The 25,242-nt window shown below is 42.5% G+C and overlaps 1 protein-coding gene across 5 annotated transcripts in view; it reads right to left on the minus strand.

The window, feature by feature from the left end:
- The window catches only part of ATP9B (ATPase phospholipid transporting 9B (putative)), a 257,177-nt gene that overhangs the window by 175,768 nt on the left and 56,167 nt on the right, over positions 1–25,242 (minus strand). For all 5 annotated transcript variants that reach the window (XM_047086323.1, XM_047086327.1, XM_047086325.1 and 2 more), the window contains 2 exons: positions 16,333–16,391; positions 5,929–5,980 (listed from right to left, as the gene is read on the minus strand). In XM_047086323.1, the coding sequence (XP_046942279.1) occupies positions 5,929–5,980; positions 16,333–16,391 (111 nt within the window). The remainder of the gene's footprint in view (positions 1–5,928; positions 5,981–16,332; positions 16,392–25,242) is intronic.

Here is a 25,242-nt window from a genome sequence, read left to right on the forward strand (position 1 = left end):
CCTTTTAGCTACTCTCCGCCACGGGCATCAGTGCTGCCCACGGGACCAGAGGGGGTCCCCAGAGGCGGAGTCACTCTCCCGAGGCCCGGTAAGACTGACAGCTGCGAGACGCTCTCCGAGTCACCCATCGTATCAAGTGAGGACTCCTGGAAGAGACCTTTGTCTGATCGCGTGCACTTTACATAAACAAATTGTTACGCGTTACCTGTCACACGACCTACCACAAGGAGGGTATTTTGTACGAACTGATTTCAACTAAAACGAGCCCAAGGAAATCTGCAGTGGGTCTTATTTTACAGTTAGACAGTTTTCCAAAACTTAAACGTACGTGCGATTATATACGTGCGGGTGCGTGCGTGTGTCCTGCTATAAATTTAGCTGCGCAGGGACCGGACTCTAGGTTCTGTCTGACACGTGCCGTGAGACGTCCGTGCCGACAGCCCTGCTCTAGGTGTGACTTCTAACATATAAAATAGTAAGAAGGGAAACTCACTAGTGTCTTAAAGTTCAAAGATTCTGTGGTTCTAAAATAGCGAGACCAACACCTAGATCTCTATGAACTTATTAAACACCGGAAGAAACAGAGCTGCCTTTCTTTAAAGAAAAAGGGATATGCTTCATATTAAATAATTATATCCTGCTTTAAAAATTTAGAGACAATAGACATCTTACTAACCTTCCAGTACAGTTAACATTACTAACCTTGCGGTAACGGAGATGATTTAAAAAGAGAGACCGAACTGTAGCAAAATCAGAAGTACGGCCAACTTGACGTGTCTTACACGAACTCTATCTAATCATGTTTAACAGCAAGCAGTAGCTACGACGGATGCCAGTGAACGCTCGGCAAAAATGAATTATTAAACTGGCCTGCTCATATCCTGTTACAGACTTCTTATGAATACTTGATTTTATTTTGTATTAATTGACAAGAGCTGACAGGAAAGGACAGGTTTAATGACAATCAAATGAAGATCAACTGGGCCATGTGTCACACAGGAGAGCTGCATCAAGTAGTGATAAAGTAACTGCTGGGACACGAGGAGACAGAGCACAGGAGTCTGTCATAGACCGTGATAAGTTATCCTGTAATATTAGTAGATTGCCTGCAACCGCTCGCGAATCCAATAGCTCTCAGAGACGGGTACAGTATATGCCCAACAAAAGAAAAATAGATATTGACTCTGCATACGTAATACCAGATCGTTTGCCATTAAACTTAATTTCTAAATCATTTATGGGACTTAATGACTCTGCATGAAATTTTTAAGCCAGTGGGAAGACGAATAGCACCAAGAGAGAATGTGGACGAGCACAGTGTCATTTACCTACCCCTGGCCCACTAACAGGTGACAGCTGAGCTACTGAAATATGTCCCAAACACTTAAACTATAATGTCATCACTTAGGAGACAAGTGAAAAAGATATTGGCATTTATAAGAGACTGATGAAAATTAGTTCCAAAGCATTAATTTCTCTTAATACCACTAAAAGAATTGTGTGCATTCAGGAGATGTTTGATCTGAATTAAGAGAGTGATGAAGCAATTGATTAATTGGGATTTAAGCCATCAGTCCCCAGATCCATCAGCAGCTTCATCTGCATTCTAAACAATCAAGCCGGCAGCCCGGGGACCGTCCAGTGTTAGTCCCTGGTCACTACACCACAGACAGGCCCCCTGAGCTGTGCTGACAAACACAAGCTTTACCTGGCCAAGCCCGGACACACCATGGAGACCGAAGACTTGTCCACGGGCTAGGGCTGGAAGGTTTTTATTATAACAGACAACCTACTATCAGATTCTTCTGAACTGACACTGCAAAGTAATAAAATAGTATCAATGGCGTCAGTAGATACACAAAAAATTCTGAACAGGTGTACTTTCAAAAATGAGATGATTACAAAAACTTAAAGTAATTACTTAAAGTCATAGAAACAGAGCTTCCAAAGAAATTCTAAGAATTCCTGAGAATTCTTGATTTAAAGCAATATTACGACACACATCTTATCCAGCTGGGAAGCTCCTGGGTCCATTTTACAAAAAGAAGAAAAATAGCAAGAAATAACAATCTGACATTTTAGTATCTGCATTATCTATAGTTAGCGATGGTTTTAACAATTTGTGTGATAGGAAAAATAATAAAACTAAGGAATATAACAGAACTGTACGCTTAAACAAACTACAGTAAGGTCCTAACTCAGATCCATTAATAACCTTCCAGGAATATGTGAAACAATAAAGAATTTAGCATAATGCATATTAATTGTGTCCATTTTTCTGGGGAACAAGTTGATTAATTCCTAAGATTCTCAAAGACATCCAGGACCTCCACAATATGAAGTACCGTTACACCACAGTGGGCAATTGTCCCTACAACACGAAATGCAACGGAAAAGGAGAGGCAAAGAAAATGTTTTTAAAACATCATCAATCCTGGGGCGCCCGGGTGGTTCAGTCGGCGTCCGACTTCAGCTCAGGTCACGATCTCACGGTTCATGGGTCCGCGCCCCACGTCAGGCTCTGTGCTGACGGCTCGGAGCCTGGAACCTGCTTCGGATTCTGGGTCTCCCTCTCTTTCTAGCCCTCCCCTGCTCATGCTCTCTCTCTTTCAAAAACGAATAAACGTTAAAAAAAAAAATTAAAACATCATCAATCTAGATATAATGTTCTTCATCCAAAGCTACTGAAGAGTATCTCATTTTGCCTAATGCTCTAATGCTCTACCTATGTTCTGCTGCCTAAACAATGATACAGTGAAAACATCATTCAGAGGCTGAAGCACTTCTAGAAATGCTGTCAGTCATGTGATCATCAACAAGGCCCTCAGATTCCTCCTCTGAAAAATAAACGTTTCTCATTATCTTCCAGCTTCAAAGTGCTGGCTTTTCTTCACCTTTTATCTCCCAACACTAACTGTATAATCTATTTCTCTTAAGTTATTTATCTAAACACCATTTCCATATTTAGGACAGCATTCTTTTGTTTTGTTTTGTTTATTTTGAGAGAGAGACCACAAGAGCGTGTGTGCTAACAGGGGAGGAGCAGAGAGAGAGGGAGACACAGAACCCCAAGCAGGCTCCACACTGTCAGCACAGAGCCCAGAGGCAGGGCTTGATCCCACGACCATGAGATCACGACCTGAACCGAAACCAAGAGTCGGACCCCGACCCAACTGAGCCACCCAGGAGCCCCTAGGTTAACGTTCTTACTCTCATATATTATTTCCACCGCAAACATTCAAAGGGTAATTAGTATAAAAGCATCTCTCAGGGTCGCCTGGGTGGCTCAGTCGGTTAAGCGTCCAACTTCGGCTCAGGTCACGATCTTGCAGTTTGTGGGTTCGAACCCCGGGTCGGGCTCTGTGCTGAGAGCTCAAACATCTCTCAGACTTGAATAAACGTTAACAGAAAAAATTGAAGAAAAAAAAAAGCATCTCTCAGGCACAAATGTTTCTGCTATTCATTATATTAAATACATTTAGAAACAAAGACAAACCATAAGTAGATGATGTAAACAGGGATGGCAGTGTAAGAATGTCCGAAAATCCATTTCTCCATAACTACAATGAGAACATCAGTAAAAACTGTCAAAGGCAACCCTTTCAGAACTCTGGGGAATGATCAAAGACTTGCGACAGTCCCAGGTGCATCTGTTTCAGAAACACGGCTAAACTGAGCCGAGAGTCAGCTGGGGAGTGTCGTGATTTCTCCCATTTCCAAACCCTCCCCCCTCCACCCCACGGCTCCACAGTAGCTGAGAAAACGGGCAGCCCCTGACGGGGGCCAATCACAGCTGGGGCCCTTCGAACCCACGCCCTGCGAACTGTCATCACCTGACAAGCAGGGCTCGCCTGGACGTGACCCGACCCGGAGCCCATTCACTGACGACAGCACTTTCCCTGGGCTGTGGGTCAAAACCCGTCAGCGGCAGGTGTCTGACGTCACGGCTCCCTCGGGTGGTGACAAAACTGGTAAACACTAAGCTAACCAGAAAACTGAAAGAAAACTGGGAAAATCAGATGACCTGAAGGAGGCTCTGAAAATTCCCATCACATTCCTGGGAGTCTAGAAGCCAGCAGCCCGTGCGGAGCTGCACACGCGCCCAGGAAACCCTGAAAGGCCGTAACCTCACGCCCGGTGACACGATCAAGAAGCAAAGGCGTAGGCAGAGCCGTCACCCGCCTGCCCCGGCTGCAGGAGTTAAGGGGACACAGGCTACCGTAAAAGGTAAACCTGGCGGCTGGGGCACTCAAACAGCTCGCTCTCTCCGAGTCACTTGGTCAGGGGAGGGGAGGGGGCTCAATCCCGCAGGCCTCCGTGAACCCCGGCTGGCGGCTTCAACACGCAGCTCCCGAGACGACCCCGGCCACGGAGCCGGCACTGGGAAGACAAGGGTCCAAGGCTACAAAGGAGGTTGAGGCCAGGCCTGGAAGCAGCCCACGTGGCTGCCAGCCGTCCTCCTTCGGCCAGACACCAGGGCACAGCCCCATCACACTGGGCAGGAAAGGGGCCTGGCTGTGTTTCTGCGAAGACAGGGAAACGGACCGAAGAGCCGCTCCCCGGTCCGCTGGCGGGGAGAACCAGACCGCAGGAAGGAACGCACAATAAGGTAAACGGATCAAGTGTACGTGCCCAGGAGAAGCAGCCGCACTCTCGCGTTACAACGTAAATAACCGTAACTACAGTGGGTGAGAAAACATTTTCTTTCTCGGGACTTAAAATGTCCCTTTAAAAAAAAGCCGTTTACATATGAAGAAAACCCTAAGCTAACAACTCTAGCACCTGGCTTGATCTCAGGGTCGTTGAGTTCAAGCCCCACGCTGGCTGCAGAAATTACTTAAGTAAATAAACTTAAAAGAAAGTTGTTGGGGCATGGCTCAGTGGGTGGAGCATGCCAACTCCATCTCGGGAATGTAAGTTCGAGCCCCCCCCCGTTTGATACAGAGATTACTTAGAAAGAAAAGGAAGACAAAGAAAAGAAAAAGAACAACTAAATTAACAACTCTAAAATTTAACTTTGTCCTTTCTAGGTTTCACACTACAAATAATACATATGCGGAGCTTCCTAGAAAAATACTGTTCATTTATTCAACAAAGTCAGAAATGTGAGACAGAAGGAACTTGGGCATTACTTGAGAGGCCTCCCATCGTTTCAGATACGATGAAACGGTGTGTGACCACGTGGCTGGCGCGCGTGATTCAGAACTGGCCGGAGCAGACCAGGCTTCGGGTCTCCTGATTCCCAGCGTACAGGTTTCCCCCTCGACCGCATGAGGCTGCCATCTCCTTAGCCCTTTTCCACCTGCTTCTGACTGGGGAAAGCTCAGTCACAGAAATAATCATTGACCCTGTGAAGCGCCTTCAACTAAGCTTCAGACCTAAGCAACGGTCTGCTTCCTCTCAGGATCCCCCCACACATTATTATAACCATATTATAGATATATATATAGATAGATATATAGATAACCATATTATCTATATAATCACAGTACTACTGGCAAGGTATGTCCATCCACACGACTGCTTAGAAGGGAACAAAACAGTCTCGCTCCCTTTGGATCCTACGTGACAAGTACTGCCTGGCACACAGGAAGTGGTCAATACGTGTTTGCTGAATTAACAACACTGCAAATACAGAACGGCAATCAGATTTCAAGCAACATTATTTAATTACTTACATATCAATACAAGTGTGAATGAAAACACTCATTTGATATAAAGGTTGTGATAGGATTATCTCTTGTTAATAAACATAAATAGTAAAGATCATGTGAAATATCAGCAGTTAAATGTGATTTAGAATTAATGAATTTAATGTATTACCATTCAAAGAAAACTTTTCTGTAAGAATAAGTTTTTATCTTTCAAAATGAAAATCAAACTCCTAAAATACTAAATGATCAGCAATTTAAATACACATAGAAATACCTGCTTTTTCTGACGTCCTCAGAAATACCATGTCCGATGGAATTCTTTGATTCTGCAGAGAGTAATATAAAATACTAATTATACATATGCAAGTTTATAAAGTAACACCATTCCATTACAAAGTAGAAATAGCTAGCAGAAACTATCTAAAAATTTTTATAATAAAATTTATACTGAAGCAATTAACATTAATGATTTGTATAACAATTTGTATAATTGATATTCAAATTCATTTTTTAGTTAGACTTTTTACCATTTTTCCCTGTTAACAAACCATGAAAATAGCATTTGTGAAGACCTGAAACCTACTCCATTTCTGAAAAGTGTTACATATTGCCTTTTCTTTGGCCTCTTTCTTATCTGAACTTGTGCATACAAGACAGAAGTTTCTGCCCTAGAAAAAGTTATGTCCTCCCTATTAGACTAAAAAACCCTGGGAAGGGAGGGTAGGGTTCCAAGGCCTAACACAAAACAGAAAATACCATAAATAAACTATTTACTACATATTATAAATGAATAAATGTACTACCGAGCAAACAAACGAAACCCCCACAAATTTGAGAGAGATTCTTTTATAAAGCAGAAAAGGACAAAATCTCAAAAGTACTATATAGCATATAAAAACTTTTACAAGAATTCACTATTAATACATTTATTTAATCATTGCTAATCATTCTATCAATTGGGAAAGCTGTATCAAACTAAGAAAAATATATAGTAAAGAACATTTCACATAACATCCTAAAGTACTTATATTTTTTGAGACCTGATAAAGTAGAGGAAGCAAGCAATACAAGCAAAGCGAGCAGGCAATACAAACAAAGTTGTTAGGCTGAGAACACCGCGCTGTGGGATAAAGCTGTCAAGTACTGAGATCTAAAGAAGTCTTAGGTCAAAAAGGAAATCACGATGGAAGTCAGAAGATATTTTTAGCTGAACGATAAAAATGCAACACAGCAGAGCGTATGGAACCGTGCTCCCAATGCCAAAGGGAAACGTTAAGAGGAAAATGTATACAGTTAAATGCACACAATGGAGAAGGGAAGCTAAGAATAGAATCTGAATATCCACTTGAAAGCAGGGTGACAAAAGCCAATGAGCCCCAAACGAGGTACAAGGATGTAAGCAAATACAAAGCAAAAATTAATGACACAGAAAACAAGTATATATATATATATGTATGTATATATATATATATGTATATATATATGTAATGATCAGCAAGAAAGTTTTTTTTAAATATGTGCATTTCAGTAAAAAGAAAAGCGAATGTTAGACTATAATAAAAGATGCAGAGCAAGTCAAGTTCTGTAAACGAAAAAACTATCAAACATTACTGAGAGAAGTTAAACAAAACCTACGTTAACACAGAACACATCCTGTACCAAAATCAGAACACAAAGATGTCAGGTGCCCATCAACCGATCTAACACAAACCCAATGAAAATCTTAACACGTTTTTTGGGAGGAACCGACAGGTATTCCCAGTATTTACCGGGAAATGCAAAGGCCGAGAATGAACAAGACAAATGTGAGAAACAAGGAGGCTGAGTCTACGGTATAATAAAACTAAAGTATCAGACTAGAGCAATTACGACAAAACGGTTTTCCACCTCGACAGACAGTTCTGCTGACGTACACGCAGAGACAACAGAAGGCTGGCCCACATGTTCATGAACACCAGGTTAACGAGAAAGGTGCCACTGCAGACCAATAAGGAAAAGTGTTGAGAAACAGATATCTACAGAAGATGACGGGAAAGAATACCAAATTTCTGTAACAGTCAAAACATAAAAATCTATCCCGAGTGAATCTGAATCTATCCCGAATGAATTTCTAAATGTCAAAGTCAAAGCGATAAAGCTCCTAAAATACAGAATATTTTGACAATTTTTTGGTAGGGTCCCTACCAAACCTAACAAGACTCCTCCTCACAATCAAAAATTTTAAAAACCAACCAACCAAACAAAAACCCAATTAACTATAAATGAGAAGATTAATAAAATAGACTTCATCAAAATTAAGAATATCTGTTTAACAAAGCACACCAGGGAGGAAAATATTATTTGCAACATTATCACTAATAAGAGACCCCCCAACCGGAACACCTAAAGGCCTAAAACCTGATAAGAAAAGAAGAGATAACTTAGAAGAAAAATAGCAAATGATTTCAATAGGCTCTTCCCAAACAAGAAAGGTATCCAAAGGCATATGAAAAGGTATGCAATTTTGTTACTCTTCAAGGAAATGCATATTAAAACCATCACTACCACACACATACTGGAAATGCAAAATGCACAGGGTTGACAATGCCAAGTGTTGACAAACACGTGAAGCATCCGGAACTCTTACGCACTGCACCGCCCACTAGAGGAGAACGTGGTACACTGCCTTGCAAGGTTATTTGCAGTATCCACTACAGTGGAGTATATGTATCCCCCATGCCCTGCAATCCCACTCCTTAGGCATATATACAGTAGCACTGTGTGCACAATTATCACTTCTAACAGGCAAAACTAAAAGCTGCCCAGATATGCACTAACGGTAGGACGGACAAAGGGCACACTGCGTAACAACGAGAAGAGCAAACCATGAACACACAACAAAATGGAAGAATCTCACAGGCAGTACCGGACCAAAAAAGCACCCACCCAAATACATCCCCCATCCCACTCCACCAGGTGCCCCTGCTAAGTTGATTCTTAACAATAATTTTATTTGTAAGTATTTTATTCTTTTTAATGCTACTGTAATGGAATTTTTTACCTTAATTTCACTTCAGGCCTCTTTAGTCCCTTACCCTGTTTTATTTTCTGTGAAGCACTCATAAAGAGTGTTAAACAATCATGGATACTTTTTATTTTTCCCTCCCTTCAAGACTATGAGCAACACAGGAGCAGAGACCCGTGTTTTCTTAACATCATAGACCCTGGTACGATGTACAACTGTTCCTCCGACCATCACCCATTCAGGATATCTGGTTTGTGATTTTTGGCAATTATGAATAATACAGGCATAAACATTCATGGATGGCCTTTTGTGCCAATTCAAATTAACATTTCTCTGTGATAAGAGGTCCAAGAGTTCAACTGCTGGGCCATACCACAGTTGCATATTAAATTTTTTAAGAGACTGTCTATTGATTTTCTAGGGTAAGTGTAACATTTGATGTTCCCACTAGAAATGTATCAGTGGCCTTTCTTCACATCGTTGCTAGCACCTGGTGTTGTTACCAGTTTTCATTGTAGCCGCTGTGCTGTGTGTGCACGGAGACGTCACGGTGCTGTCACTTGCATTCACAGATTACTGATGACGCTGGGTACCCTCTCCTGCTCACTCTCCAGCTATAATCTTCTTGGAGACACATCTCCTCCGTCTTCAGTTCGCTTTCTCACTTGATTCTTCGTACTGCTGGGTTTTCACATACTCTAGATACACAAATCTATCAGCCATGTGGTTTACAGACGTCTCCTTCTGGGCCTTTCAGCCTGTTTTCATCGTAGTCACGTGTTCTTTCACAAGCACAAATCCTTTATCTTAATGAGATGCAACTTATCGTTATTTTTCTTCTCCGCATCATGCTTTTGGCATCAAGTCTAAACACCAGTGTCCTACCCTAGATTTGGAGTATTCTCTCCGATGTTTTTCTTCCGAAGTTTCACACTTACACATTTTTTCACTTGAAGTCATGATCCATTTTGATTTAATACCTCTATAATGTGTAACATTCAGATTGGGTTCATTTTTTTAAACCCTGGACGTCCACTAGTTCCAGCCCATTGGTTGAAAGGCCAACCTTTCTCCATTTTAATTGCTTTTGCACTTTGTCAAAACTCACTTGAGCATTTTGGGTGTATCTATTTCTGGGTTCTCCAGAATGTTCCACCGATCTCGATTTCTCCCCTTCCTACACGCTGGGCTCGGTCATGTGCCTCAACACCAGGAAGTCACCCTTCTCGTGTTATTCTCCTCACCAGCACTGCTTTGCTATCTCAGCCTTCACAAATGGCTTTTACAATAAGCTTATTTTGTATGTAAAAAATGAACACAAAAAAACAAAATCTTGCTGAGATTTTAATGGAAATTATATTAAACCTATATTCAATTTGAGGAAAACTGGAATATTCCAATCCAAATCCACAGTATCTTTGATTACTTTCATGAACACATTGTCATTTTCAGTCATACCTAAGATTTAGTTTTCATAGTAGTGATTTATTATAAAGCGACTTTATTTTTAATTTGTTTCCACATGTTGGAAATGGGATTGGTATTTGAGTGGTGATCTTATAATCAGCCACTTTGCTAAATCTACTCATTATCATTAGTTCCAGGAGGTTTTCATAGATTTGTTGGGATTGTCCACACACACAATCATGTCATCTGCAAATAGGGACATTTTTTATTTCTTCCTCTCCAACCTGAATTCCTTTCATTTGCTTTACCTGCCTTATTCTACGTGGCTAGAAATGTTAGTCGAATTAAGACTGGTAGGAGCATGGGTGCCTGGGTGGCTCAGTCAGTTAAGTGTCTGACTTTGGCTCAGGTCATGGTCTTGCAGTTTGTGAGTTCAAGCCCCGCATTGGGTTCTATGCTGACAGCTCGGAGCCTGGAGCCTGCTCCGGATTGTGTCTCCCTCTCTCTCTGCCCCTCCCCGACTCACACTGTCTGTCTGTCTGTCTGTCTCTCTCTCTCAAGAAATTAAAAAAAAAAATTTTTTTTTAATTTAAAAAAAAAAAACAGTGGTAAGAGCAAACATCCTGGACTTACTCCCAATCTGAAAGGAGAGGCATTCAGACTTTCACCATTAAGTGTGATCTTGGCTAGACATATTTATAGGTGCTTTTTAATTAACTGTTTAATCCAGGCTGTGGAGAGTTTTTATTATGACTGTGTGTTGGATTTACCCAAATGTTTTTCCTACATCAACTGATACAATTTTTTTTTTTTTTTTTTTTTTTTTTTTTAGTTTGTTAACAGGGTAGACTACATCTGGTGCTTTTAGAACGCTGAACCAGCCTTAGATACTCGGAATAACGTCCACTCTGTCCTGATGTGCCGTTTTTCTCTATACTGCTGATATCCATCGGCAACGGTTTTCCTAAGGATGTCTGTGTGTATATGCACATTATTTGTAGTTTTCTTGTGCTGTACTGTCTTGTGTTGGTATGAGCGTAACACTGGACTCCTAATGCTCCATCCATCCTCCACTATTTTCTGGAAACTACCATGCAAAAATGATGCAAAGTCTTCTTTAAAGGTTTCAAGGAGTTCTTCAGTGGAAACATCTGGACTTAGATACTTCCTTCTCAGAGATTTTATGTTTTTTAACAACTGCGGTTTATCACAGGTATGACATGCATTTTCTATTCATCGGTGCCAGCCTCAAAGCAATTTCCTCTCATCCCCATCGCAGTCCCCATCGCAGTCACTGAAACACCGATGGTAACGTCATTTTTATTTGTTTTAATTTTATTTATGTAATCTTTACACCCCCAAGATCAAGAGTCACACACACTTCCGACTGGACCAGCCAGCCGCCCCTTTCTCAGAGATTTTAAATTACTAACTCCACTTCCTTACTGTTTGTAGAACCATCACATTACCTGTTCCATTTTGACTGTTTTGATGGTTTGTGGTTTCGGAAGAAGTGGTCCCTTTCGTCGAAGCTGGTGTGCTAGGGAGCGTACAGCTCTCGGTGGGAATCCGTGATTCTCCTTTCGATGGCCTGGGATCAGCAGTAATGTCCCCTGTGTCACTACGGAGACTGGTGACTTGTGTCACTGCTCTTCATTTTTATCACTCCTGGGAGAGGTTTATCGGTTTTATTAATTTGTCTAGAAGAACCAGCTTTTGCTTTCACTGATTTACGGTCTTGTTTCACTGACCTGCTCTTATATTTACTTCCTTCCGCATACATTGCTTTAATTCTGCTCTTCTAGTCTCCTGAGCCAGGGACTTAGACCATTAACTTGAGACTTTGACGTCCTTCTAACGTAGGTGTTGACGACTACAAAATTCCCACTCAGCACCGCCGCACGTGCATACCATGTATTTTGAATGTTGAAATTCCACTTTCACACAGTTGCATTTTGTTTCCTAGATTCCATACTTAAAGTACACTGTTTACTTTTCACCTATTTTAGAGTTCTCCTGTTGTCTTTCTGTTGTCAATTTCTAATTTGACTCTACCATGATGAAACAACACGCTGTATGATTTCAAATTCTTTTCATTTTCTTGAGGTTTCTTTTACGGGTCTGCTTTAACTGGTGCATGTTGAAACTTGATGCGACTTGAAATAAATGTGTGTCTTCCTACTGTCGGGTAGAGCGGCCTGCATTTGTCAGTTAGATCTCGCTGGCGGACTCAGTGGGGATCTTCTCTGTCAGTGCCGATGCTTGGCCCACCACTTCTGTCTGATGCTCAGAGGGTGGGGCTGAAGTTCTCACTCAGAACTGTGGATCTTTTCCCTTTGTTCAGGTCCAACAATTTTTGATTTGTGTATTCTGTGGTTCTGTTGTCTGGTGAGTACAACTTCAGGACCGTCTCGTCTTCCTGATGGATAACTCTGTGAATATTACGTGAGGTCTCCCCATCTCTAATAATTTTCTTTGCTCTGAGCTATCCTTCACTGGATATTAACTCAGCCCCTCCTACTTCCGATTAATTTTATGCGATGTGTACCTTTTCCATTCTTTTACCTCCTTTTATCCTACCCGTGTCACTGGATTTGAATTCCTTGTGAGAAGCGCATGGCTGGGCCTCCTTTCTTCATCCACTCTGCCTGTCTCTGCATTGGTATATTTAGACGGTTCACAATGAACATAAATTACTGACACATTACAGAAGTCTGCATTTTATGATCTGTTTTCTGTTGTCAGGTTTCCCCTGGTATTCACTCCTCCGTTTCTAATTTCTTGCCTTCTGGTGTATTACCTGAAACCTGTTCAGGAGCCCATCTTAGTCTATTTACAGCATCTCAGACCGTCTCTCTCTGCATAGTTTTTGTCGTGTCTGTTCTGGGTATTAAAATATACATTGTAATACTTGGTAAAATTGTTGAAAATATTTATTAAATTGCATTACCTTAAAAAAATAGGATAAAGAAACTGTCTTTCAATTCAGCTGTGAAAAAAAAGAAGATATTCTTTTCTTGCCATTTTGGTTGAGTAGAAGAAGGACTCAACAACAGTGTCAACTTCAATCCTGCTTGTGTCCTCTGGATCCTTCTCAAACACTTGGACTTCAGAGTCGGGTGTTAGGACCTGGACAATGACCTGGACAACCTTCAACTTTTAAAAGTCTCTTGTTACAAACAGTTACCTGCCTGACACATTCCTCAAGTATTAATATTTAAATTGACATGTCTGTCTGAAATTTTAGATACTTCTTAGGAGGGTTGGTTCCTTGTTCAGCCAGGAGACAACAACTGCCCTGCGTGCACAACCCGACCCTGACTCTGAATGGATCTAGCCTACCACTTTCCAAGTGTACATCAAAGAGATGCTGCTCCTGGGAGGGGTTGAGGCTGGAGAACTGGGAGTTTACACCCAGATCCATCTGGCGTTGAAGCCCACATCTCCCCTTGCCCACTGTGCCCAGCTGCTGCTCTCCCGTGAGTTGCACGACTCCCAGCATCTGCAGCACTGGGCCAAACTCGATCAGCGTACCTCAAATATCTACACAATGACTATCCATATACGAAGTGTAATTCCACATCAGGATACAGAATTAGAAGAGGTACCCTCCAACATAACATCCACCAAGGAAGTACCCAAGGATTGATTTCTAAGTAGCAATATGGTCAAATAACAGAGAAGTAACTTTCTGGTTAGTGACAGGTATTTCCAGAATCCTTAAATAAAAAGTAAAAAGACAAAACCATTTGCTACCATATCATTGCCATTTCCTTAGGACGGTTAGTCAGTCAGTAAGACAAAAACTTTTATCCCTAAAAAAGCCACAAAGTTGGTTTAACAAATATAAATTCACTACTAAAAACTTATCACTTCATAGCAATTATGAGAAATTTTGTCTCAAGATTCTAAATATTCAAGTTTTTTAAGTAACTAAAATATGTGGAAAATTTTTATGTGAAAGTAGGTGTAAAATTGGCAATGTAAAAAAACTAAATCAGGTACAGGTGTCACCCCTATTTTTGAGTGTGTAACATTTCCTGAAGATTAGTGAAAATATTTTAGAAGTTCTTCCTGTAGCTCTGCTACCGAATCTCTCAACATCAGGGTAGAGAAGGGGCCGTACACATGCTTGTGTAATAATACCAATCTAGTGTTGGGAGTGCCACCCACACTGCTCTACCTGTGGAACGCTGCAGGGACACCCACACTGCGCTACCCGTGGAACACTGCAGTGACAAAACAGAAGATGGGCAGCTACCCCATTACCGTAAAACCTTTTCCTGGATGTCGACAAAGGCCCATGTCCCTCATCTGTCTCTCACAGATGGAGAATACACCTGGGAGGCCAGAGAGAGGCCCAAGGGGAACGCCCCCACGTTGATCTCGACGTCCACCTTCACATCCATCCACAGGACAGAAGAGGTGAGCACACACAACGTGGCCAAGAAGGACTCACGCTACTCAGTAAAAATGGGAGCACTGAAGAGCACAACAGTCCATCAACTCTGGCAGGAGAGGGAAGGAGAACGTGAATAACAAGAGAGCAAAGGAAATGAGACATGGAACAATGACAAGGCCAAGCGGTGCTCCCCGATCCACAGAGACTCTCTCTGCTCCTTAAATACCACCATCAACACCACGCAGCCTCTTGAGAAGGAAACAAGACGCGATGGGTGTCACTGCCGGCACAGGTCCCAGCCCGCAATCCATGCTGCTGGCTACCCACTTTTGTCCCGACGGGCCACCGGGAGCTGCCCTGTGGAGGACCCCCAGCCTTCCCACCTTGTGGCCGGGAACGAAGGCGGCCTCCTTCCGGCCAAAAGCTCATGGAACCAAGGCCCTGAACCTGCCAACAAGCCCCCACGAGCTGGAGGCGATGGCCACCTGGCTGACTACAGCCCTGAGAGGGACCCGGAGCGAGGACCCAGGTGCCTGACCACAGAAAGGGTGAGGTATTGGACACTGGCAGCTGACTCTCATTTGGCTCAGTCATCTGTCATCAGCATTTACCCTACAGAAGCGCGAAGAGGTGTGTGTATAAGGATATTCACACAGCGCTTTGTAAGAGGAGGACAAAGACACCATCTGAAAATCTAACCGCGGATCAAAGCTAGTGACTTACAACGTCCATATGACCAAAGGCTACACACACGAGTTGCAAATCAGTATGTTCAATTTTAATCCTTTTTGTGAAATCAAACAAGCAGACCTCAAAACATGGCCGATGTAGAGATGAAAGCAGCAAGAGAAAGCCCACGCTGGTCTTGAGGAGAAAGGCCTTTTGGTGCTCAACCCCTCCACAACATGGCTCAGGCTGGGTGCGTGGCCCGGGTGCCAGCTGGCACCGAGGGCTCAGACTGCTCTTGTAAGAGGCCTTGCTACAACTTTTCCTGCGACACTTTTTAAAAGTTGTTCTAAGGGCGCCCGGGTGGCTCAACCAGTTGAGCTTCTGACTTCGGCTCAGGTCACGATCTCGCCGTTCGTGAGTTCGAGCCCCGCGTCGGGCTCTGTGTTGCCGGCTCGGAGCCTGGAGCCTGCTTCGGAGTCTGTCTCCTCTCTGCCCCTCCCCTGCTCATACTCTGTCTCTGTCTCTCTCTCAAAAATCATTAAAAATTTTTTTAAAAATAAATAAAATAAAATAAAATAAAAGTTGTCCTAGAGCCTTTGAAAAAAACAAAGAGGCTACCTGCTCAGTGGCCATCACTCAGGGATGTGGGCAGAAGCACCCCCCCCACAGGAAGTCAAGCCTGCTCACCCCAGGCCGCTGGCAGCTTCCGCCACTGACACTGACAGGCTTTCTGAGCGGCTGCCGCCTCCACAGACCTGAGCCGTTTCTTCCCGATATTCTCTGACTTCCATGGACCCTCCCTTCTTTAAGGTACATTCTAAACCATAAGAATATGCAATTCTTCTGTGTAATATATCTATCTATAATAGGAAGTTTTAGAAAACGAAACATATTCTATTATAAATAGGTTCTAACATACAGTTTTTTCATCAAATGAAGTAATTCTAGTAATACAATATTAAGCAGTTAACACAGGTCTTGATTTTAGACAAAATATGATTTCACCTGCACACAATGAAATGTACTGAAGCAAAAACAAACTAGATTTTTCTTCATATATATCCTATCTTATAAAAGATGTTAAGACTTAAAATAACTGTCTCATACAATTTCCTTTAGATTCAAAGTTACTGCAATCAGGCTAAATGTTAATCACCGGCATACACACGTCTAAAATATATTAAAAATGCATCAACCTTTTCCACTATGATGAGGTCTCCAACTTGTATGTCTGAACTCTTAACTTGCACTTTACCTTAAAGAAAAGAAGAAGTATAATCAACTCAAGGAAAAACAGCACACCAAGTTAAAATTTCAATTAGCAAATAATACTCCAGAAATAACTTTTGGGGTGAAAAACACTAGAAATTGATCTGTACTTATACTTTCAAAATAAATTGATTACACAGTCACCAAAAATGAACTTCTCTTAGCTCCCAAATACGAACAGGTAACTGTCCCCAGTAAAAGACGTGGGGTACGGGAGAGGGCTCCAACCGGCATGTTCTTCCCAAATCCACCATTGTTTCAGGTCTGGGTCCAGTACTGACCATCAGAATAGCACTCAAGATGACTTAATGAGTGAATAACAGGAAGATGTATCCTTGTATTAACATTGTAAATGGCACTGATGGACACAGAACTGACAACAGAAGCAAAGAAAATGATGTATAAAACCACTGACATTTCAGAACTGGTAACTGATACCGATACAGTTGACAGCTTTATTACAAACAGTGATTCATCCACGTGATACACTGTGTAAATTCTTAGATTATTTGTATCATATCCAGTCTGCAATAAGCACCTATAAAACTTAACATATAAGCCTCTAAGACAAAGTTAACATCACGCAGAGTAGATGAAATGTTGAATACACAATTTGAGACACCCTTCTACATAAGTAACGAAACTTACTCAAGTTCTCTCTCTCCCTGGGACTCCGAACCCTTCCCCTTCTCTCCTGCCCTCCCTCCTCCACCTCCCCCTCCCTCTGTCAATCTCCCTTTTAGAACTAGCAACAGCCTTGTGGATCTATTTTTACCTTTTCGTGACCACCGTTTTTAACATGGGGAAAGGCCTGTCTTTACATTCGATTTATTCTGAAAGCTAACAGGACAGGAGGTAAGCCCACATCACATTATCAAAAACTTAACATTACCAGTCATACTACTGACTTTTTGACCACGTTCAACTTAGTACAAACTTATTTCCTAATTACTTCTTAAAGCAGCTCAGTTTCAAGAGTACCACAACTGTTCCTAAAGATATGTTTTGAGGATATCCAGAAGTTTTGTATTTTATTTTTCTACATTCCTCAATTATACAGTAAGCACATAAGGAATGGAACTATTGGGGGAAGCTATATTTTATTCATATTATAAAACAGCAATGTTTGGGGGTGCCTGGGCGGCTCAGATGGTTGAGTATCTGATTTCAGTTCAGGTCACGATCTCACGGTTCGTGAACTCAAGCCCTGTGTCGAGCTCTGTGCCGACAGCGTGGAGCCTGTTTGGGATTCTCTCTCTCTCTGTCCATCCCCCACTTGCACATGTGGTCTCTCAAAACTAAATAAACATTAAAAACAAAAAAAAAAAGACGATTCTGGCATCTTTTATTTAAAAAAAAATAAAATAGAGCACCAACGTTCTTTAGCGTTACTGTGAAACAAATCTTCAGATACCTTCATAACTGGTAAGTACATCTACTGATAGTCAGAAAGTATACTTACAGAAGAATGTCTACTTTAGTTACTTTTTCATTTGGCCCCTTCAAGCTTCTTGTCCGTACTCCCACTGTTATGTTTTCTACAGCTAAGCACCAGGCAGTAAACATTACCATACTGATCTCATTATTACTGAGTATTATTCAAAAGAATTCCTGTCTTATCACTTAATTTTATTTTCTCTCCTACTATCCATTCCACTGTTCCTTCTGCTTTTCTATATTCTCTGTAATAGACCCATTTAGAAAGCAGAGAAAGAAACAGCCATAATCATAAGATGGAATAAATGTAGTAAATAATTTTTAAATATTTTGAAACAGAAAATATATCCTTTTCTGACTCCGCGATCATGGTCTTACATTTCTGAGGAAGAGGTACCATTCTGTCACATCACAGACACAGTTTATATTTAATAGCCTTTAATTTTTAGGTATTGTGCAGTGATTTTCATTCATTTCTATGGAGCTTCCTTGCAAGTACATGTTTAAAGAAAACAGGTGATGCTAAAATGCAGTGCAGAAATTCTTGTGTTAATAATACAACAATATGAACAAACACACGACAAGGCTATCGTGTCAAATCGGTACAGCAATCTGCCTCCAAGTGCACATTTCTAAACGCAAAGAATTGGTCAAACTGTTCAGTAGCTCTTGGTTCTCTAGGAATTTTCATCTGGGTGCAGGGGGCTGTCTGTACTTCCTGCATAGCCTCAGTCCCCTGAACTCACAGCCTTCTGTTCCCTTTCGTCAAGAACAGCTGGAGCTTTAGTATTAATAAGATACTAATTCTCCCTTAAATTTACCTTTAGACTCAATGCAATCCCAATCAAAATCCCAGCAGGGATTTTTGATTTGAATATTTTACAGAAATTGACAAGCTGATTCTAAAAGTCATATCGAAATCCACGGGACCTACACTAGACAAACAACTCTGAAAACAAAAAAACAAAGTTGAAAGGAAAACACTACCTGACCTCGAGAATTATTCTCAAGAAACAGTAATCAAAAAAGAATGATGTTAGCATGAGAACAGACCAACAGATGGGTGGAGTGGAAGAGAGAGTCCAGAAATAAAGCCACACATAAAAGACAACTGATTTCTGACCAAAGTATACGGCACCGCAGTGAGACAAAGATCACCTTTTCAATCAACGGTGCGGGAAACATTTGGAGATCCACATACAAAAACAGCCCTTACTGGTACCAGTACAAAGGCTTACTCAAAATAGATACACATAGTGCAAATCCCTCTAGAAGAAGAAACACAGGAGAAACTTAACAGAAAATCTCTGTGAACTTGAGTTAGGCCAAGAGTTCTTAGGGCACCAAAAGCACAACCATAAAAGAAAAAACTGGTGAATCAGACTTCATCAACTGGAACATTACAGGGGCCACGAACAGTGCAAAAGCGTTAAGGCCACGGAATCGGCAGCTGACAAACAGCTGGACTCAGGTGTAAAAGGGAGGAAGCTAGAAAGACAGAAAGGGTGCCCGGCTCGCTCCAGGACCAGTGGCCTCCAGGCCCCGGATGAAAAACCACCACCACGTGACAGGGACTGCAGAGGGAGAGGCACCCCGGGGAAGAGCCAGGCTCTTCTCAGGGGAATCAAGAAGGCTCAGCTGGGGGCATCGGCAGGTGGAAGCCTGAGGCACAGATGTACGGAGTCCCAAGGTGACGAAGGGCGACGGCGCCATCGGAGGCTGTCCTAGGTCAGTGAGGGAAACGCGGACGAAGGCCCTGTGAAGCCAGTCCCAGAGCACACAAGCCAGTGCTCTGCTCAGGCTGGGGGGCCCCGGGGACTCCCGCTGAAGGTGGGTGGGGCACGGGCACGGAGGACCCGGATGTGCAAGGGCAGGAGCTATCCTTCCCGAGACACAGGCTGGGGACAAACGTGGGAACAAAATGGGCCACGCCCTACCCGTAGGAACCTTACCTAAAGCCCAGGAGATGAAATACATCCACATAGGAACTGTATTGACTACAGCCTAGGAAATTAAAGAAAAAAAAGGAAATCCTGCTGTTTGGGGGTAAGGGTTAGAGAGCATCTTGCGGAAGGTAACCAACTTTTACTCTTAAACTTTCACCAGCAATAATCAAAGTAGTTTTAAAAAACACTCTTTAGCAATTAAAAAAAAACAAAACGGGGGAGGGGCCAAGATGGCGCAGCACCATGGAAGTTCTTTTGTGCATCTCTCGTCCCTGAAATGCAGCCAGATCAACACCAAGCCATCCCGCACGCCTAGAAAACTGATCTGAGGATTAACACAATTTGCACAACCTGAACCACAGAACTCGGCAGGTACGTGGTGCGGAGAGAGGAGCCGTGGAGGGCAGAGAGCTCGCGAAGAGAGGACGGAGATGGGGGGCAGGGTACTGGAAACCCCCACCCCCCGAAAGCAGCTGGAGAGAAAAGAGAAAGAGTGGCGGAATCAAAAAAAAGTAAGATGCTCAAGTTAAACACAAATTTTTCTTCTTATTCTATCAGGAAACAAAGTATGAGATAGCTTTAGAAAGAATATGGAAATAACGAAATATCGTGGTAAGACACAGAGATGAGACACTGAATGTTATTCACTGGACCCCTTCCCTTCTAACATGGTCTCACTATCTGAAACAGTCTACCGTCCAAATACCAACGAAGAGCCCAAAATTGCCGGAAGAGACCATGCAGACAGACTTGCAGCCAACCAACGTACACGCTTTGCTGCAGCGAATGCAGAAATAAGCATCAATAGCAAATGACTACCTTCACGAAATAAAGATTTTGTAGGAAAGTACGCGGGTTTAAAAACTTGCTAAGTATCTCACTCTTAAATATTTTATCAAGCAACAAATACAAATGAAAATTATGTGGTCTCACTATAGACAAGATACTTCAAAGTCTTGGTTAAGCCTGCTGGTGTCTGCCTAAGAGAAATTCCCAACCTCTGTTTTCTGTGGTTAGAAAGACTTTTTACACCTCTACCAAATGTTAAAATACAAAGTACTGTTAACACCAACGGCTCATAATTAACAAGTTCTAAGACTCTCAATCACGAAAACCAGAAACCTGACGAGAAAGCAGGCGCCTGCAAATGTACAAAAATCCCAATGCCCCGCGATTCTGTATGGTTATGTTACCGCTAAAAGGGAGATGAACTAAATATGGCTCAAAATCGTCCCTAGTCTCTCATTTCCTCTAGATTTTCGCTCATCCCACGGCAGTTTCTTGCTGCACAAACACTCCCAGCATGGAGACTAACATCGGGCCCTTGGTACAAGAGAGAAGAAACCACAGGTGAGGATAATGAGCAACCACGAGCCTGTTCATGAGGGTTCGATGCCACTGGTCTAATTCACGAGAAGACAATCTCCAAATAATGAAAAAAGAAAAATAACTGAGGAAGGGAGGGAAAGATTCTAAGACGCTGGAACATGCCGAAAAGGAAGATTATTTAAAACTGGAATGGAGCTGGCACGGAGATCTGGATGAACCTGGAGAACTCAAGGCAAAGAATGGGGCCCAAAGAAATCTGACACATTTCTCAAAGGTCTGAGAAAGGAACTTTATTTTTTTTTAAGTTTATTTATTTATTTATTTTGAGAGAGAGAAAAGGGGAGGGGCAGAGTAAGGGAGAGAGAGAGAATTCCAAGCAGGCTCCACATCACATTGCCAGCACAGAACCTGACGTGGGGCTCGATCCCACAAACCATGAGATCACAACCTGAGCTGAAGTTGGATGCTCAACTGACTGAATAACCCAGGTGCCCTTTTAGTCTTTTTTATTTTTTAGTTTTTTTTTTTCAAGTTTATTTTGAAAGCATACTGATCCGGGGGGGGGGGGGGGGCACAGAGGGAGGAAAGAGAAAATCCCAAACAGGCTCCATGATGTCACCCTGAACTCATGAACTCTGAGATCATGACCTGACCTGAAATCAAGGGTCAGACGTTTAACCAACTGAGCAACCCAGGTGCCTCTGGAAAAAGAACTTTAATAACATTAAAAACTGGTTTTAAAGGAACTAACTAACCATTTGCGGTAAAAAAAGAAGACAGGTCCCTTCTCCATGGAATAGACACCTGAAATGTGAAATTGCAAATGGAGGGAAACGTCAGCTATGAAAAATGAAAACACAGAAATATTACTGTAGGGAAATTAAGATATTCACACTAGGGTTGAACAGCCTTTCTAGGATTAAAGTAAAAACCACAAAGGAAAACAGAAGGTTTGCATACATAAAAATTATAAACTTATCTACATCTAAAAGAGAAAGATAGGGGCGCCTGGGTGGCTCAGTCGGGTAAGCATCCAACTTCAGCTCAGGTTGTGATCTCAGGGTTTGTGGGTTCGAGCCCTGTTTCAGGCTCTGTGCTGACAGCTCAGAGCCTAGAGCCTGCTTCGGATTCTGTGTCTCCCTCTCTCTCTGCCCCTCCCCTGCCCACGCTCTGTGTCTCTCTCTCTCTCTCTCAAAAATAAATAAACAGTAAAAAACAAATTTTAAAGAAAAAGATAAAAAATGAGTCAAACAAGATAAAAATATTTGTCACGTGATAAGCTTCTCTTAGAGAAATTCTGAAAAGGTAGAAATGGACGTATGAAGAAAGACGAGTAAACTCGTATAAAAGATCACAATAAGCAAGGAAATGTGAAAAGGTAAGCAGCAAGCAAATCACAAGGAGAGTATTTTTCACCAGTCAAGGCAGCAAGTTAAACCCAATGCTGTACCTGACGCGAGCAAGGAAGCTGGGGGGAGGCGCAAGCGGGCACACTGGAGTGCGAACAGGCCTAGGGCTGTCATATTTGCTCTGGAAACCCCTCATTTACTTAAGTCATCCATCGTCTGAGATCCTGCCAGGTGCCAACAACCTCGGAACCTTCAGGGAAAACAGCCGCACGAACACAGAGCAGAGGACCCAGCAGCACAGCGACCAGCACAGTAACAGCCGCTACCAGAGGGAGGGGGCGGGGTGCTGGCGACACACACACCGCCACACGACTCCACCTGTGCCAAGGTACGTCGTGTTAGCCGGCGTTTCTTGTTACTTTCACGTATTCCGGGCCCCAATCTCCAAACAATGTGATAAAAGACTCGTGGCGCACCAAGGCCACAAAGAAATGAATTCACACAGATCCTCCCAGGATGAGCTGAGAAAGCACGACGGGTCACGCACAGCCGGTCCCGAAGCTATGAATCTGCTCCTGTGTATCTGTCCCCCCACCCCCCCACCGCCCCCGAGCGGACCCACGTCCACCACGCGCAGCCACAGAGGGCGGAGCAGATAAGATCATGAATCTCAGCTGCTGATCGTGTCCGACCTACAACAACCTACGACAACCTACGACAACCTACGACAACCGACCGATGGAGACCTACCATACAGATCTGACAGACGGAGAGCCGCTACTAGACGGCACACCTGTAGTAATGTATCCAGAACATTCTTGAACGGATACTTCCCAAACGCTGCTCAGCCCACAGATGCTGAAAACCACTCAAGATGAACGGGAAGCACCGAGCAGGCTCCAACCTCGTGAGAAAAGACGTACCGTTCTACTTGACCTGCACCATCACAGAAGTGGACGAACGAGGGATGGCACGTGAATAAGAAGGAAAGTCACCGATGCCTCTCTGAGCAGCAGCTGCAGAAACCCACTCCGATGACTTCTGAGTTCATCAGCTCCTAAGCAATTTCTGATGGGAAAATTTAGCCAACATTTGAGAGTACTATTTAAAAGAAACCCAACTATCTGAAGACATGACTGTCACAAAAGGGACTCCTTTTGCCAAGCGGAAGATGCAGTAACCCAAGAAACCAGTTACATGTTAGGACGTGCCTGGGGAAGTGTGCGTTGCCCACAGACAGTGTGTAAAATGCACTAAAGAGGGATTTTTAAACAGAGATCTTTCAAGAAAACATTACTCACAAACAATAAATTTCACTAAAAGGTGATAAAATTTTAATAGGTATTTCATGATTTTTTATGTAAAAATAACAGTAAGAATTTTAACAAGTATGTGACAACAGTGTTGACAAAAGAATCAAAGATGCTAAAATACACAGGAAGAAAGAACACTGTCTCAGCGGGTCAAGTTCCTTTCTGGCAAGGAAACTGGAACACAAGAAACACCTAAATATGTGAGCGTTCTCTGACAACTACACACGCACACAATGTACACAAGTTCAAAGACAACAGACTTTCTTCTCTCTTTCATATGTCTAACACGTTGAACAACAGAATGCCATAACCATTACAAGAAACAGGTAAGAGCCACTGGAAATCAGTCATCACCAAGTGTAAAGAGAAGCCACAGCCCAGAATCAATTCCCGATCATTTCTAAAGCTCCACATTAGCTTTAGGTGTGCATCTGGAATACACAGTAATAGTGGGTGACGTGATACAGTCCTACTGAGATTTGATGGTTGATTAAAACAAAAGCAAGTAAACAAAAACCTCTGAGTTTATCCTATCTGCTAGAATACTACAGGAGCTCTTTCAAAACCACAGTCCAGGACTCACTCGTGTTTGAACCCCCGGAGGGGATCACAGTGCCGACCATAGTGAGTACTAAGTATCTGGAACTGAATCGTGAACCAGCCAGCAGAATGATTACAGCCCAGGATGCAATTTATACACCTCTCTGGAGCAAGAGGTTAAAAAAAAAAAAAAAAAAAAACAGCACTGATCCCAAGAAACCAAAAGCAGAATGACCCCACAATTCAAATTCCTCATCAGGGATTTCTGAAAAGCTGCCAACAATTTCATTTTCTCCTCCTTAACTCTGACGGGTGCTATCCATTAGGAGAGAACCATGAATCATAAAGCAGGTCACAAACAAGGAGAAAGCAAAGAACGGAGCAGAAACAGACGTGGAAAATTCCCACATGACAAGACAGCCTCTCAAGCAGCAAAGTGTGCAGTTGGCTAAAGATCACCCGGTGTCGACTGAGCTCGTGCACCAGTTAAAATACTCTCTGCTTCTAACAAAGTACCCTCAAGATCCGAGCATACTTAAAAGTGGTCGTGGCTTTCCTTTTCAAAAGAAAAAATAGAGCAGGGAACATCTTCCCAGAGTATTTCTATAAGAGTGTGTGTAAGAACTCCAAATACAAAATTCAAATACTGTAAATACGATAAACACGATAAGACGAACCGCAGTTCAGTCACATAAGGAAGGAGCCATCAATGCCATTCAAAGAACAGATAACCTATGAAATGCTACAAATTAAGGAGATGAGCACAGAATATTCTTCCCAAGAAAACAAGTTTCAGACTAGCCAAGGAGCATTTTTTACATTTTTACGTGCATTTTTCACATTCTAGATTTTACGCATCAATCATTTGCATCAGAATAACGAGCCACAGAGCAACGTACAACCCACAGAACAGCCACATGAAG

The sequence above is a fragment of the Lynx rufus genome, unplaced genomic scaffold (genome assembly GCF_022079265.1).
Source record: "Lynx rufus isolate CCGP_SWC_20201006 ecotype Redwood Valley unplaced genomic scaffold, mLynRuf1.p SCAF_20, whole genome shotgun sequence".
Lineage (NCBI taxonomy): Eukaryota > Metazoa > Chordata > Mammalia > Carnivora > Felidae > Lynx > Lynx rufus.